The 18,000-nt window shown below is 39.2% G+C and overlaps 1 protein-coding gene across 1 annotated transcript in view; it reads left to right on the top strand.

Moving 5' to 3' along the window:
• Positions 1-18,000, top strand: part of LOC101862169 (protein DEFECTIVE IN EXINE FORMATION 1) — a 30,283-nt gene that overhangs the window by 2,701 nt on the left and 9,582 nt on the right. Inside the window, exons 2-7 of the mRNA XM_005093099.3 lie at positions 5,045-5,270; positions 5,870-5,977; positions 6,638-6,727; positions 14,588-14,697; positions 15,228-15,399; positions 17,822-17,986. Of these exons, the coding sequence (XP_005093156.1) occupies positions 5,045-5,270; positions 5,870-5,977; positions 6,638-6,727; positions 14,588-14,697; positions 15,228-15,399; positions 17,822-17,986 (871 nt within the window). The remainder of the gene's footprint in view (positions 1-5,044; positions 5,271-5,869; positions 5,978-6,637; positions 6,728-14,587; positions 14,698-15,227; positions 15,400-17,821; positions 17,987-18,000) is intronic.

The raw sequence follows: 18,000 nt of genomic DNA, 5'->3' as shown, positions 1-18,000 counted from the left end.
TCGGCAGAAAAGGTGTGGGGGAAACTAAAAAAATGGCGGAAAATTGGAAGCACTGAACGTTAGATCTATAGAACGAAGACACTTCCTTTTTTCCGGACCCGAGTCTGAATCCGAATAACGACGGCCTACGGAATTCACCTACTAAATTGGCTAAATTCATAAATAAATGAATAGATATATCTAGATTCTAGATCTAGCTCACTTGTCAATATCTGACGATGACCAAGCCTATTTCCGCAGAGTAGAATATATTCCCCAGCGAAATAAAAGAGTTTTTAGAAGAATATATTATAGTGTCTCCTATTTGAAATGCAGAATTGTGATTAGCCCCATGCTAAATAAAATGCAGTGTGTTGAATAGCCCCTGTACTAATTAAAACGCCGAAGCCCAGATCACGTGTGATTTCTGGTCAGGCGGCAAACTCAGCCTGTTGAACTGCATGTTGCAAGTTGATGTGACGTTTTCATAAACAGACGATGGCTGAACCTTTACTGAAAGTTGGAGAGGAATTTCCCAGTTGGGATGACTTTTTTGAAGCTGTTCGTTACTGTTCATAGATATTTGGAATCGACCCATCAGCCTTTTGTGAAGATTGGCTAGGGAATAATAAAATTGTGACTAGCTTCAAATGCATGATGCTGTGATTGGCAGATTGATGCTAAATTGGTCATCATAAAGATGCTTTCGATAGTGTCGTTTATCTCATAAAGTATTAAAAGTTTTATTACTAAGTTGAATTTCTTGAAACTGGTACATTAATATATTCATTAAATGTTACTTACTTACTTCACTACCCTACGCCACCTGGCGTTAAGAGCAGCAACAAAGGATCTCCCGCTCCGTCTGTTCTGGGCAATCTTGGTCATTACATGTGCTTTGATTTAATTACACTAGTAAAGCAACATGGATGTTTACTAGAAATTTTATACGTATCATGTCTTTAAATTTGTTAAAATATGGATTGCTGTCTGGACAGATGTGAGTATTTGTAGTTGCTGGCTGTTTTGGATCCATCTTTACGAGGTGACCAAACCATTAGAATTTCATTCCTTGGTTTTCCTTGTATGGGATGCTTGATTCTGTCCCTATTTAATTTGTCTGCTTATAATATCCTCGTTCCTTTGTCTCATTTTGTGATCTTAATGATTTTCCTTAAAAACATCCCGTCTCACATCTCTTGAATACGATGTTTATTTATTGGTCGTATTCAATTGCTTTCTCGCATCTGCCTCAGCTTGAAGACGGCATCCGTGCATCCCGTGTTTTTAAAAATCAGAAGCACACAAATACAAACAAACCAACATCATTTCTTCTTTCCCACACAGTGCAGACTCACAGACTGTATATTGTTTCTCTCCCTGGCAGGCCAATACATTCAAAAATACATGTAACTTCTCAACCGCTTGGGGAGTATACAGTACCGCTGCCTGTTAGGTGCTGAACACTAGCATTCTGACAAGATCTTTCTCTGCTTATAGCCATGTACTCATTTCACACTTGAGTCGAGTGAGGTAAGCAGGGCAAAGTGCCTTACCTAAGGACAATATTAATTTTATAGTAACCCACTGATCGTAGGTTCTCCAAAGGGGAGGTAAGGAATTAATATGTTGTACTGAACAATGGGCTTAGGACGGTAAAGTGCACGCATTATTTTTAGGTAGGGTATGGCGACACTGTGGGCAGGAAATAGGTCCTACCGCGTTGCATCGTATTGTTATTGTTATCCAGGCATCTTTGGACTTACTTGCTCAAACTCAAATTTATCATAATATGATGATTATCAGAGATGAACTAGACTACCTTTGTGCAAACGATGTCAGAAACAACTGTTAGACCAAGATCTACCCAATATTGATTTGAATAAGGCATCGTTATAAAAATGGAGTGAAGTTCTTGGAGGTTTATTCCAGAAACTGAGAAAGCTTCCACAATTCAGGTAGTGGAGCGATGAAAAGTAGGTTATTAGATGGCTACTATAGCTCATTTTTACTTTCGTCTGACTGCGGTTTTTACGGGGTAAAAACAAATCACTCTGTTTAATCTTTCTGGGTCTTTGCGTACGAGTCTCAAAGTTAAGCGACCAACAGAATCTTAAAACCCATTCATAAAAGTCACTGCAAACTAAGGTTCTGACATGTTTTCTTTGATGTAAGATGTAAGCCTAAAGCAGATAAAAAAAATTATACGGGATTTACAGCATACCCCTAAAACATTTGAAAGTTGACATGTATTCCTCAACACCACTCTTTAATGTTCGCCGAAGAAACAAGATTCAAGAGATGGGATGAGTATTTTTCGAGGCTCACATGGAGACGTCTAGACAGCCGAGGGATGAAATTGCCAAGCTTACACTGTAATGTGGGGACAGGATGGTGTCGCTGTCTCAAAATGAGCAATTTGTTGCAAGGCTACTGTAAGTCAGTCATTTATCTTAGTGATCCTGTTTTAGCATTCAAAGAGCGGTTTTTAATATAGTGCCCAAAGAGAAAAACTTTTTTATTAATGGGTCAAGATTTAAAAAAAAACAATTTTGTTTGGTCGCTGGTCCGCAGAAGTGCCATGCAAAGTTTCATGGGCTTAGGTAAATTCCTCAATGATCTTGAATTGTTTTGTGAATGTGAAGGCACAGTGGAGTCGCTTTCACTTCATCATCTCCTCACCAGCACCAAACAGTCACCTGTTGGCTGACGCTGAAATTTAGTTAATGTAATTACAGTTGCACAAGACAGAGTGGGAGCTGCTCTCTCTCCCTACACCATCACCAACTGCCCATCAAAAATAGTTGTGGCTTGCTAATTTAGTGCAGAGTTGAAATCTGAACATGGAATACGGTCATCCATATCTCTGCGCAATACGTCAACTGCTCAAAATGCAGCACATCAAATTATAGTAAATGTTAAAGCAAATAATATACCGCCACGGCACGGAGCCTTCTGTAGAATTGAAATCCTTCATGTCATTCATGTTTCTCAGATTTTGTGAACAAGCTATAGTACTGGCATTTCATATAGCACAGGGCTAATTGGAATGTGCTGTTGTGATTAGCACAGAAGCTATTCAGAACGCGACATTTCAAATAACGTCAGCCATTTAAAAGGGCTTGTGGCTTCTTCTGTGGCTTACTTACTTACTACCCGTCACGCCATCTGGCGTTTAGGGCAGCAAAAAAGGATCTCCAGCTCTGTCTGTTTTGGGCCATCTTGGTCAACGTCCTCCACGAATGGTCCCAGGACTTCATTTCAGACTCTACTCTGTGTCTCCAGGTCACTTTGATTCTGCCCCTCTTGCGATGTCCTTCGGGTGTCCAGTGGAGGGCAGTCTTTACTGGAGAGTCTGGTTTTCTTCTCAGAACATGCCCAATCCATCTCCATCTCCTCCTTGTTATTATGGTGGTCTTGTCCTCTTGCCTACATTTCCGTGGAAAGAAGATAGCTTGGCATGATCATGATCAGTCATCCTCCAGCATTCAGACCCATATAGGAGTGTGGATAGTACACAGCTGTTACACAGCTTTAACTTGGTCTGTATACTGAACTGTCCTGACTTCCAGATGTTGATCATGCTTCTGTGTACAGATCTTGCCTTGCCAAGTCTGTTCACGATGTCCTCCTTTGTGCGGCCGTCGGTTTTAATTATGCTGCCTATGTAGGTAAATTTGTCTGTTATAGGCAGGTCTGCGTTTGTTCGGTGGCCGATGAGACTAATTCTGGCAGAGAAAAGATTACCCCCAGGGGCGGTGCCACTGACTAAAGTGTCTTTAGGCCATTCCCAAAGGGGGGACAAAATGGGCTGATCTAACAATGTCATGCTCATAACTGTGCCTGAACTACAACAGGGAACTGCTGCTTTTTCTTTCCTAATCCTTACTATCGTCATTTTCCTCTACTTCTTTTGTATGTTTGTCACACTCTTGTGACCCGCGATTTCCGAGGTGCCTTGATAGTCGAAGCAGACTTTGTGCTGCTGAAGCTAGAGAGGTGGGCAGAGTAAGTCTGATTCCCTGTAAGGAATTCTTTGTTGACATCCGCCCCTTGGCGCTCATATGACCTTATGCAGTTGCGAGCACCGTAAAACTTCTACTAAAACAGAGAAAAGATTGCCACATTTTGAACATTTATAAGCTCCACTTTCACTTGTAGATGTGTGCACAGCTTATGGGCTTCTCTCTTATTTTCAGCATTTTTTATTGTGAAGCCTCATGATTTGCTGCCCACTGTAACTGCTGCTCTTCAGCTGGGTCTGTCAGGTGCTAGGCTCTCCCACTTTGAAATATTTATTATGTTCAAGTCCTTCAGAGACATTTTCAGCTGAGTGTCTTCGTACTTTGTTGTGCTATTTTGATGCTCCAATCTTACTTCCCTGAGGACAGTTCAGAATGGCTACTGCCTGTGGAATTCTGAAATCTGGCATTTTTACAACATGGCCAGCGGAGCGCAGTTGAGTCCTGTTGAGCTCAGAAAACAGACTGTCGGCATTTGCCATTATAAATGCGATGACGTTTTTGTAAAGTAATATTATTAGAGTATATCATATTATTTATAATGCATATTTTATCAAAGAATTTTATTAGAAGAATGAGATTCAAGATTCAGTTTGTAACATGCCTTGTAGTTTTTGTTGCAGAATTTGCTAGACAGACTTAATTTCTAATTAGTGTGGTCACTACTCGATGGTAAAATGCAGATGAAAAGCTATACATTTTGGACAGGAAAAGGGGAGGAGCAGTAGGTTCTGCATAAATCTTGAGACTCAAAATAGGATTATAAGTAAGAAAAGCATGCCTCATGCCACTGTGATTGGTCATCAAGGTTGACCACTCTTTATTCCCCATAAGTCATATAAACCCAACCAGGGGCCAGGGCAGTTCATATCAGAGTGAACAGGGACTATTTCACTGATTGTGGGTTTTAATTTATGAGGCATCGTGGATTTTTCCCTTGATGTGTCAGCTAAGATCCCGTTCAACTTAGATCCTTCATTTCCCTTGCTCCCAAGCACCAAGATCTTAAGGGGAGACTTATGAAAACATTCCTTTTTTGACAGATGCCCATACAAGCTGAGACGTCTGTGGCAAAATGACATCAGTTCGTTTCCTTTTGCCGCTCCCCCGCTAGTGGTTGATGTGGATGGTGATGGAGGTTTGGATGTTGTTGCTGCACCCTTTGGAGAGGCTTTGACTGTGATTGAGGGAGAGACGGGGAAACACCTCCACGATACCAGCTGGCCTCAACATAACTTGGATAGATCTGTGCATTCCTCACCACTACAAGTAATGCAATCAATGATTTTTTATCATTATCTTTTTGTGGCTTTTTTTGGTTAGTGTACCCCCCCCCCCCCCCCCTCCCTATAAATTGCAATGTTTTACACTATCATTCACACAGTTTAGATCTTTTAAGAGGTAGGCTGCTTTGACCATGCCTGTCATGGCCAGCTCATGCTGAGTGGAATGCAACATCTCAGCAGACAAATCGTCGCCTCAGAACTGTTTTGTCCAAAGTGCCCTCTTTACTTAAGTACACTTTGGACAAAATGTTCTGATGCGACGAAATGAAGATACTGGATTATTAAAAAGTTCCCCATTGGTGAATGGAACTTACATCTTCTGCTTTTAGCAGCAAAGAGAGTCACTGTTACACCACAAATGCTGATTTGTTACTTTTTTCCACTGTTGAATTATTTGATAGGACTGAGTGGAGAGCCTTAATCACCAATGTCTGTTCTGGCTTTTCTTTTCTTTTTCTTTTTTAAAATTCCATTTTATTGTCAACTGGGTCATTCAATTTTCTGTTTTTTCTCATACTTTACTGACGAAAGTGTCTCTTAGCTGTTACTTTTTCATACTGATCTGTACTAATTCTATTTCAGTATGATGTTGATGGAGATGGCCTATTGGATCTATTATTTGTCACCTCTCAAGCTGAAGGATTATTTTACACTGGCAAGGGGCAATCTCTTCATCAGTTTACTTTTCAGGTATTTTTATTTTCAATTAATTATAGAAGCCTATTTGACATTGTGTATTTGATAGCGTTTTGATGCATTAATTTTGATGATAGTGTTTTTACATTGGTCATTTGGTAGTTAACTGAAGGATTACTTGACCCGGGAAAAGGGTACACTCTCTATTTTTCTTTTCAGAGTTCTTTTTCCTTACATTCATAATAAAAGCCAATTAGACATAGTCTATTTGATATTGTTTAGAAATATTCCGTTTGATAGATTTAGGTTTCTTGTTCTGGCTTATTTAATTTAATTTCCAGTTTAGCACAATAATGACATATCTGTTGTGAGACATTGAGTTTGAGCTATGAATCTATTTTCTACCTTTGATAATCTTTTTTCACTCTGTATAGGCTTTCACAAAAAACTAGGTCATGGGCTTTTTTTTTAGAATGACACAATTTAGCCAACTGCCAACCAAACAAAACGTTTTGTCACAAATACTCTAATGCTGCACTGATAAAGATGCTTTGCAGATTTTGGGTTGATATCTTTCTTTTTTTTTTTTTACTACTTCTGTGAAGATTTTTTTACCTGCATTATTATTCACCCCTCATAGAAATTCTCTTTTTGAGCAACACTTAAAAAGAAACTTATTATGAGATTTTTGTTTGTCTGCTTCTTCTTTCACAGCTCCAGCCAGCTTATGTGAAGTCAAACTGGTTTTCAGAAATTTCCAGTGTTGATCATCGGGTTATCCATCAGTATGTTACCAGTAAATATGTAAGTCATTCATAGTGGGGTTTTTTTTGGTGTGTGTAGTAAAGAAGTTATGAATTATATCTCTGTGAAAATAGCAACGAGGTTGTTGTAATAAGGCTCAGCACAAGTTACATTTTTTTATGCGGAGACGCTAAATACAAGCTTTTAATGATCTTCTCAAATGATCCAGTCTGTTGCAGCTTCAAAGTTAATAAATGTCTCTGAATGTATGCTTTCTGTCTTCTTGTTGCGAAGAAGAAGAACAAGACCGAGTTAAATGCAGAATGTGGCCTCATAGTCAATGCATGTTTGATAAGAAAAAGGTATTACTAACCTGGCATCAGAAAAAGAGAAATGGGAAAAAAACCCTCCAAAAGATGAAAATCGAGGAACCGAGATCTGACTTATTGTTCTAATTCAAAGAGCAAATCTGGTTTAACATAATGACTCCCCGTTTATTTTCCTTCTAGTCTTACATTCTTTGAAAAGTTCTCAGCGTTTTTGTATTCAGCACTGTCACTGCGGCATTGTGCTTTACACTTCCCATGGCTAACCAGTTCCATTGTATTTTATTTGTGGCCTGTTCTGAATACTTTAGTGATATTCTTAATGATAGAAGGTTAAATGAAAATGAAGTAGAATTCCACTTTAAGTGACCCTTCTGAGGGAATTTGGTTTTTCAGTGGCAAATGTACGTACTTAAATACCCGATGCAGCACTATTTTTTGAGTAGGGGTTATAATGTTTTGCTCAAGGACACACCCCAGTGACCATCCATTTGAACGCCATGCCACTGATGTATATTTGGCTTTATTGTGAGCCGGAAAACACAAACCACTTAGCCTTTGGAGGCTCCACCCACAGTATAGACATAGAAAATTAGTGTCTCTGAGAAAGTGGTTCCCTCACTCCTTGGAATGAATTGACCGAAAGTCTAGAACTCACTGAACTATGGCTAATATTAGCAAGTCAATCACCCTAGACTAGTAATTTTTTAGAGCCGCCGGAGGGCACCACCGGTAGATCCAATTTCTTTTATTTCCTTCTGTTGTTTCTGTCGTGAAAAGTGGAGGCACTTGACGAGGCTCTCTATCATACAGCGCCTCTATGATCCTCATGGATTAGGGGATCAGTGACAGTGTTTCTGTCTCTCTGTCTTGCTTTTTTCCTGCACTATTTGTCTGTTATTAAGTAAATGTGCTTCTGTTGACTTAGGGGTCTTCAAACTTTTTTCAAAGTGGGCTGGATAACTGAAAGACTGCCTAGCGTGGCCCGAATAACTAATTTATTTGATACAGTACACTGAATACACATAAAAGATAAAAGCAACGGACCTATTGATTTATTAATACGCAAAATTGCAAAATGCACAAAAAGTAAACTCAGCTAAGAAATATTATGGTTACCAAAAAGTCAACAAATTGATTAATATTGTAATAAGACAGTTAGGTCAGACTCAGACTTAGTGCACGCATCTCCCAAATTGTATTTGCCCACGTGGTGGCAGACCAGATGAATTTACCTTACTGGCCGAATCTGACCCACGGATTGTAGTTTGGTGACCCCTGCTCTAACTAAAAACTTGTCAAGAGAATGGAGTCTATGCTTTTGTCTGCTTTTCTTTACTAGTTCAGTTGTTCCTGGTGGTAAAAATCACTCTTTTTTTTTTTTCATGACATAATCATCCTTGTGTTGATGCACATTTAACTTTTTGTGGTTTACATTCTTTGAAATAGACACCCAATTGTTCAACTGCTTGTGTACTGAATAACTTTCTTTTGTTTTCATTCTTTTGCATTGAGTGGAAAGGAAAGTATAGGCTTACTGCTAATGGTGGCTCTGACACACTTTACTCTCTAGAAATGAATACAAGGCTGCAGCTTAATGTCAGTGGTCTATATTCATTATAGCCAAGATTATCGTTAAGGAAATCAGGTCAGAGGAACAAGGTGCACGCATTTGTACTGGTTGGGATAGACTGTAGCTCTTGCTTTTTTATTTTGCGCCAGTTTTGATTGAGTGTAACAGGGATGGGTTACATGCAAGAAAAAGTCCATCTATTTTTCATTTGTTATCTATGCTTAGTTTGTCAAAGTACAGATTGAGCCAGTTAACCCATTTTATTTTGTATTTGAGATTTGATCTATATTCTTCTACCATACATGGTATACTGTGAATGACTGGATGATTAGAAGGGGAAACTAATTACTCAAACTGGCCTCTAGTTTTACTCTGTGGTAGGCCCAAACACGGAGCATCGCACTTGAGATAAAACATTTTAAAAATATTTATCAAACAATACTTTGAAAATCCATAAACTACTGAACCAGCAAGAGATTAAATTCTTTTCCTCCGAAACGTTTAGTATATGTTTCTTGTAAATACAACCTTTTTGTGATTTTTATATATGAAAATGATCAAGTCAGGTTTCACTAACACCCATGATCCATTTTTAGTGACTAGTAAAAGGTCCTCTGTCACAGAAACCAGACACCCAGATGAGTGGGGGTAGGTGGTGTTGGGTGGGAGAATGAGGGAGAAAATAGACAGTTGGCTTACAGGTTTGTGTAACAAAACCCAGCTGTTTCGACTCTTCCTCTGTAATAGTGTGAGTGAGTAAGTTAGTAAGTTTATGCCTATATCAGATCTTGGGTTGGGGGGGGGGGGGGTGGAGAGGCTGTTACGAATCAAACTCTTTTATTTTATAGTGTGAGTGAGTAAATCTGTGCTTATGTAGGCCTTTGGTTGAGGGGTGAGGCTGTTTTGAATCACCTTCTATGATAGTTTGGGTAAGTCTCTTCATGTCAGACTTTTAAATGTTTGGGGAGGGGGGGGGGATGTAGAGTCTGACAGGCTGTTTAAAATTTTCTTCTGTGATAGTCTGAGTGAATAAGTCTATGCAGGTGTATATCCCGCCTTAGCTATTGGCAGGTTATGCATAATGATGGATGAAAGAAGAAATTGAGCCTTTGTTCATGCAAATAATGTAGAAAAGTCTCTCATGTGACCCAAGAACGTATTTGACTGAAGCATGTTTTTAAAACATTATGTATTTAGGCAGACATGCCCACAATTAAGAAATGAAAATCTGGAAGTGGGAAGACATATCAAGACCACAGGGGGAAAAGGGGAAGGTAGTCATAAAAAGAAAATCATGGACCAGTGCCATTATATTACAAGGACGTATGAGCAACTGCCGTTCTTCCCCTATGTGGCTGTTATAAATGAGTCATTAGTGTGTTACTTACGCCTTGTTTGATAGAAATGCATAATGAAATTTTAGAAGAATAAATTGAACCTCTAAACATGCAAATAACATAGGAAAGAATCTGTGGTATGAAAAAATAACGTATTTGAACTAAGCATTTTAAAAAACTCATTGTGTATATAGCCAGTGGCTACACTTCATAAAGAAGATTGTGAGTAATGAAAAGCATTTCAACACAACAACAGTCAATTAGTGTCAGGAAAAGTAATATAAACAGATTGAGAGACTATAGAGAGACTACAGAAAGAAAGGAAAGAGATAGGGCCCCCTTCAACCCCCAGCCTATAAAGAAAGGGAAAGACTGAAAGTTTGTGACTGGCGAGAAGACATATCTAAAGCCTGAATCTTTCAAAGAACCAGCACCATCTAAGAATCGTTCATTCATCCCTATCTTATTTATGACCTCTCCTTTAAACGTATTTATTTTATCATAAAAGCTGGCATTTGATGGCATGTGCTGCAGCATTAACTAACACACTTGTTTTTCTAATGATATTTCTTTCCCCTTTCTAATATCATTACAATATCATGTACGTGTCCAAGGCAATCAATACCTCCAGTTTCCCAGAGTGTCGCTGTAACTTTATATGATGCTTATATTATTATAACTGAAAGCTAAACGGTGACAGGTGGTCTCAGGGAGGATGATTCCCTGACCCATCTCATGCTGTGATGACTGAGTCACACTGTCTATATATGTTTTTCACAATAGTAGTATGTAATTGAGCAAACTAGATAAAGTCATGAAGCTACATCCTGGTTCTCAATAGAATATGCATGAAGAGGGCAGCAACTGGGGTTTCATGTATATTTTATTGAGTAGCAGGATGGGTAGATTCGTGACTTTATCTAGTTTGCTCAGTTGTTTCCTAATGTGAGGGAAATAGGCAGTGACTATACTATACAGACATATACAAATATAGACACCTGTCCAAGACAACCACCCACTGTCAAGGAAAAAGTGGTATCATAGATAGGTAGTCCTACTGGAAAGTGTCATTATAATGAATATTTAGAAATAGAATGCAAAGAGGGGAGGGAAAAGTGGTCGTTTGTACAGGTGTTTGTCTTGGACAGGTGGTCGTTAGAACAGATTTGACCTGTGTATAAATGATATGTGGTGTCGTTGGTCTAGTGGTTAGGCTGTTGGATCCATAAATGCAAGGTCATGAATTTGAACCCCTTCACCTGCTCGATGTTGTATCCTTGGGAAAAGCACTTTACTCTAATTTTCTCACTTCACCCATGTGAGAATGGGTACTCGAAAGTAGGGGAACAGATTTTGTCTGTTTATTATTGGTTTGCTTAATCACGGGAAGCCAAGAATGTTTTTCAGTGTTCTACAGTCAGTTGGGGTAATAACAGAGTTGTAAAATGCATGGAGCATGCTGCAGGGCATAGACGTTTGCTATATAAATGCAGTAGTTATTGATTATTATTATTAAGTGCTTAGAGCCACCAAAAAGCGAGCGCTACAGAATGAGCTTTTTTAAATACATAAACATAATTTTAAAGATAAAAACATGAAGCATATATTTATATGAAATATAATATCATGTAAATTAATATTGTCGTATATCATATATTACATGTATATCTGTCATAGGCGATCAAGGTACACTGACAACACTCTCCTAATTGTTGATTAAGTGAACATAGCCTTGACTAACCATATGAAAAGCAAATGAAGTTAGGGTGGGGGTTATGTTAATGGAATAATTGCATGATTACGTATGTATGTACAACACTAGTAAAAAAAAACCAACCTCCTGTTGAACCCATTTCATTATAAAGTATCATTAGCTGGTTCCATAGACTTGTATTCCTAGATCGAGCACTGTCATGGTCACTGCTCTTTGCTCTCTAGAAAAACTCTGCTGAGAAGGGTGCGGAACATGGGTCACAGCATTACACCCAAATGAAGGGCAAAACATCAGTCTTTCATTGGTTATGTCTTTGCGGTTTCTTTCTACCCTTGTTTTTCATTTGACTTAAATTGGGTCTTGTGTGCCCTCCATAGTGAACCTGAAATATACCAGGGTGTACGAACTATTATAATATAATGCCATAGCTACCAACCAGCACGTAAAAAATGTATTAATAGTAATTAAATGTATTTTTGAGGGTCTGATAAATGAAGTTCTTACAAAACAAAAATGTGTTCTCTGTTTTCACAGTTTTCTAGCATTGCTCCGTATGGACTAGCCAATACTGTAGAAAATTTATGAATTTTCAAGATGGCATTTGGGAATAAAAATGAGAAAGAAACTCATAAGTGGTTGTTAATCCATAGTTTGAGATCTTTACCAAACATTTCTCACATTGTTGCAGGTCTGCTTTGAACAGCTTGAATTTATTGAATACAAAAAAGTGTGTGTAAAGGGTTTGGAGGGGGATTACTGGGCCAATGTAGGCCATCTTTACATGCTGTGTGGGTAGAGTCTGTTTTTATGGTTTTGAAAAGTTGGCAGCTATGTAGGCCAACTACAAGTTTATGGCTGGTCCTCAGCTGTGCTTCAAATTAGCATGTTCTTTCTGCATGTCATTTAATTATCGCTGTAGCAAAACTTTTGCTTACTCAGCTTCCGCTATTCAGTCACACTTTAGTATGAACATTATTATAGAGAATCGTGTTGATGTGATAGGGGTCTTTTAGTGCAGGGATAAAGAAAGACAGACTGACAGAAACTACAGAGGGAAATAAAAGAACCAGACCTTCCAGTTGTCTGCTCTAACCACTTGCTGGGGTTATTTGCTTAAATGAAGAGCAATCTAACATTAAAAATTTCATGTAATGCATGAGTTTGCCTCTTGGAAAAAAAATGCATATGTACATGCATCTTATGTTTAGAGAGTTAGAGAAGGGGTGGGCAAATTACAGCTCCAGGCCAAATGGGGCCATCCAAGATGTTTTGTGCAGCCCACGGAAACACTCTGCAATTCAAAGAAATATCTTTATACATGCGTTTATTCCGTAAATACCATTATAATACTCAAGCCAAGACTTAATTTTTATAGTGTCATTGTATTCTAATCATTGAATGACAATAATGCACTTTATATATAGGGGGGTCTCGTGGCCTAGAGGTTAAAGTGTTGGCCTCTCATTCAAGAGGGAGGTCCCGGGTTCAAATCCGGGTAGCGACCGAAAAATTTTCTTCTCTAAATTTGTCTCCTTTCACCTAATTTCCTGCTCTCTAGCAATGTTCTGTTGTCTGCTTTCGTCTCCTCTTTCTGCCCCCACCCCTTTACCTCCTTTGCCCCTTCATTTGGGCTCCTGATTCTTTCTGCAGCCTTTCTACTGCTATTCCTTCGCTTCTTCTTACTGCTGTCTTCCAGCCACACCCCTGATCTTCTGGTAGGAAAGATCTACACCTAGCTTTCTCGGACAAGGGTGAAAAATCTCGGAGGGCCTGTGTGCAAGTTGTGCACGTTAAAGATCCCTTGGTGGTCTAAAATCGATAAGAGTAGGCTTCGGCTGCCACCCAGGCAAAATTCAAAATTTCCTACCAACTGAAAATATTAGGTGTGTCCCGCGCGCTCATAAGACCTTATGCAGTTGCGAGCACTGTAAAACACTTTACAAAAACAAAAAAACTTTATATATAGTGCATTTTTCCAATAAAGGAAAAGTAAGTTTACATAGCCCACCATGTCCAGTTTTATAAGATGCTGCCCTTTGCTGTTCATGGCCCTTTTGAAGTGACCCCCGATCTAAAAAAGTTTGCTCATTCCTGGTTTGGAGGGAAATAATCGTTGAAACATTGAAGAGACTGTCAAGGGAAGTAATAGCAACAATTGTCCTGATTTTTAACAGTTTTCCATAAGTATGATAAATAATAAATACACACTTCGCTTAACTCTTAGTATAAGGAAGGTTCTTCTACATTTGAACGCAACCAACTTTTCAGCAGCACAAACTTCCCCATTACTCCGCTCCTTTTTAACCTTTTTGCACTAAGTAAACACCAAACTGAGAGTAGAAATGAATGCTCCATGCAATAAACATCCTGTTTCATCATAGTATTAAAGGATAGATGGATTTGCTGGAGTTTTGTAGACTTATGTTATGACTGTAAACAACTGAGCTGTGCAGTTTGCCAGCTGAAGTGGCGTGCTGTATACTAAGAGTTAACCCTTTTACTGGAAGGAGTTATTTGTAATACAAATACTATGAAAGAGCCTAAGACTGTTTGGGGCCAGGGCATTGAAGGGGTTAAAAAGCACCCCGAATGAATCCCACAAAAGTGCACCCCCAGTGCTAGTTAGCAGTGACTGTTATTGAAGTAGTTTTTCCCTCTTTTCTTTTCTTTTTTTTTAACTTATACTCAGTGGGTGGTTGGAGGATGCCACTGGTAGGTCCTTCTTTTCTTTCTGTCTGTTGTTTCTGTCTATCTTGCTTTTTTCTGCGCTAGATGTCTATTATTTTTTATGTGCATTTTTGTACTCAGACAAAGAGTACACACATACACTTAAACACAAACATACACGCACATTCTTTCACTGCCTATGTAAACATTTCACAGAAACAGCCAGTCAGCTGTACTTTTTCTCTTTGGTCCTAACTTGATAAACTTTTTTTGGTTGTAATTTTTTGTTTTTTTGTCTCTCAGCAATCCCAGCTGGTTCCTGTAGATGCTCATGTGTTAAGTACCCCCGTGCTGCATGAGATGAGATTCCTCATTCTCCCAGTGTCCTATTTCTTCTCACCTGATGACTACGAGTGAGTACTTCATGCGATAGATTCCTAACAGAGAAAGAGAAGCACAACATTGTCGTTATAATGTTTTTGAGGTGCCAAATGTTGTCACTCAGTTGAAAAAATAACGCAACAGTGTTAGCCCTTGTATTATTGATAATTTTAAATAATTTTTTGATGATGTGAGTCCAAGAGACACAAAATATGAAATAATATAATTTGCTGTTACAAATAAAACAGGATGTCAATGATGGTGTTAGTTGAAATGAGGAAGGTGAAATCAAGATCTTGTTACTCTGCTGCTTCTGCTTCTGCTTCTGCTTTTTTGTTGCTACTTCTGCAGCCTTATCAACAATTCAGAGGTTCTGAAAAATGAACACAGTGCATTTCTGTTTACTGAACAAGAAGATATGTCTCAGTAATATAGTGACTTTATTAGTATGCTTCTTGTTCGAAAATATGTAAGCCTTTACTATATGTGGGGCCCTCCACGTGCCCGCTATTTCTATAAGATAAATGGACACAACATATTCTTATGATCTGAACATCCACAGTCTCACAGAAGCTGGTGGCCCATGGGGAAAAATTGACACGCGAGATAAATACTTCGTCACTGCTCTAGTCGTGTTAGACCTTAAAAAGTTGGCCCTAACCAAGATGTTGGGGGAGGATCACGGGCAGAGTCCGGAGTTTTATACCAACACCATATACTTAGAGCTGAAGCAGGTGAGTGGCAACTTGTTTTGGTACAGTTCTGTGAGTTTGTGGCTTTAATACTGCCTTTTTTGTCTGCTTTTTTTAGGGAGGGGGTGGGGGTCATTAACACATGTGTCATGACACATTGAAATCAGGCACTCATCAATTTTTGTACATATGGAGTAATTGGTTACAATATTTATTAATGCTCGTTCATTTGTCTGCTTTTGATTAAAAAAGTGCTGATCTATTTGAATAGCAGTCGAGATATGATCTGTTAAACGAGGGGAAAAATCTGGATGGGGCTTCTCAGCAAGAGTGAGTGGATCATTTGGATCTTCACCCCGGGCCATGCTGGAGTCAAGGGCAATGAGCGGGCTGATGAGCTCGCTGGGAAAGCAAAACCAGAAGGGAAGCTGTGCCCTGACAAACATGAAATTGTACGGTCAGTCAAGGAAAAAAATAGAAAAAGAACAAGAAGAGACGGAATACCATCATCTTGAGCGACTTCGTGAGCTTGAAATTGGATGGGGACGGAGCGCTTATGGGAATGCCCCTTGTGCATTGATGTCGGTCCTTCACACAAGTAAACAAGTTATTCATATGTAAAACATCGCCAGTTGAGAAACTTGTTGGTTATCTTGCGAAATAAGGAATGGGTGACCCCATGTGTGCCAACAATAAAGGCCGGATCGAATGAGTGGAAAGTGTGTGGCATGCACAGACAAACAGAACGCATCATGCGATAGGCCAGCCTTGTCTAGATTATATAGGCCTACCATGCCTCTCACTTCTCCGATGCGGGGACGGAGAGGTCACAATGCTATACTGTGATGAACGGAGCGAATGTGTGACATAGGCGGGGTGTGGTATGTTCCCATTGTACGTAAGCAGACAGAACGCACCACAGGGTGTGGTGGGGTGGGGGACAACACAGCAGGCGAGTTAACCAAGAGAACTTTCTTTCTGATCGTCAACATCGCTAGCGCTAGAGAAAGAAATCTAATTTGATTTTTGATCAAGTAAGACTTAAAAGTCATGTTGAACCAAATGATCATCATCAAGGGAGATTACCAAAAAAAATATACTGAAAACCAGACTCATAAATTAGGCCTACTTTACTATTTCATTTGAATTTATTACTGGATCCCTTATAACGAGAATCCTGCTATAATGGACATTTTGCACCGGTCCCCTCTCTCTCGTTAAAACAGGATTCCACTGTATCCCTGTAGCTCTCAGTGCGGCTTGGCCCTGACAGGCAGGGTTGAAACCAGCCTCCTAAATGGTCTAGATTGTGTTGATTGGGGTATAAAACACCTACATTAAAAAAAAAATGTGTTCAGATTTAAAAGTTCAATTTCAATATTCACTCTTTGAGCCATGCCCAACCAGAAACAGGAGGGTATGAAAGGCCATCATAAAAAAAAAAAAAGAATTAATGTGTTTAGATTTGATAGTTCAATTTCAACATTCATCCTTTGAGCCATGTCTAACCTGAAACTAAGACCTGTGCTCCTGAGTTCTTGTATGTCAACTGCAAGAGTTATCCCATGTACGCTGAGATCTGTGTTGAGTGTGCAGAAGGGAAAAGGAAGTTGCACTAAGGCATGTTTTGTGACAGCTTCCTTTTAGAAAAGGGAAATAAGCTAAGGATGTGTCCTAACACTACATCTTTTCTGCCCACATACAACAAATAATCAGCGGGTGGTTGGAGGATGCTCTGGTAGGTCTTGCTTCCTTTCTTTCCCTCTGTTAATTCTGTCTGTCAAACTTGCTCTTTCCCAATAGTTTGTCCTCAGAGGAATTCGCGCTCGCAACCCTCAACTTGCACGCGCAACTTTTGCCCTCAGCGTAACTTTTGCACAACTTTTGCCATTTTCGTGAGTTCGCCAATTTTAGCCAATTTTCCGCAAAAATTGGGAAAATAAAATTTCGTTAATAACAGTAGAAACTTTCTTCCACGACTGAAAATGACAACAAGGGGGACAATTCATACCAGAAATACCTCCTTGTTTGTCTCCTTAATCCTGTTTACCCGTTCAAGAAGCAGATTGTTGAAAGAGAGAGGCATTTACTTGGACTGAATCATCTTCTAGCTAGATTTAGATCTGCAGTAAATCAATCATAAACACGATGTTGTACCATCCCTTTCTGGTGTGTCTTTGCTCCACATTTTTCCATACGCACATCTGCAGACGTGGAGAGAAGCTTCTCTTTCTACAAATTGTTGGTTAACTGTAGGCGCAGGTCTCAGTCTGAAGAACATATGTTAGGACACTAAATCTGTATTTTTGTGAAAGTGCTTCTTTTTACTCAAAACAAATTGCAGATAATGAAGGAATTTGGAAACAGAAATAAAAAATGTCTGTATTATTGCTTGCCAGGTTTTCTCAAAGCTCATTCTGAATTTTTAGGTAAGAATATTTTTTTTTCTTTTCTTTTGCCTCAGAACGCATCACACCTGCTGTTCTCACCTGTTGTTGCTGACATAGACGGGACTTCCAGCGCACCTGAAATCGTCATTGGCACTTCCACAGGGAATGTTTACGCAGTGTCTCTTGATGGGAAACACAGGAAGGGCTTCCCCAAATCTTTGGGGCCTTTGTCGGGAAAAGTGAGTTTTTTCCC

This window comes from Aplysia californica, unplaced genomic scaffold (assembly GCF_000002075.1).
Source record: "Aplysia californica isolate F4 #8 unplaced genomic scaffold, AplCal3.0 scaffold00058, whole genome shotgun sequence".
NCBI lineage: Eukaryota > Metazoa > Mollusca > Gastropoda > Aplysiida > Aplysiidae > Aplysia > Aplysia californica.
This window is presented reverse-complemented; position numbering and strand designations above follow the sequence as displayed.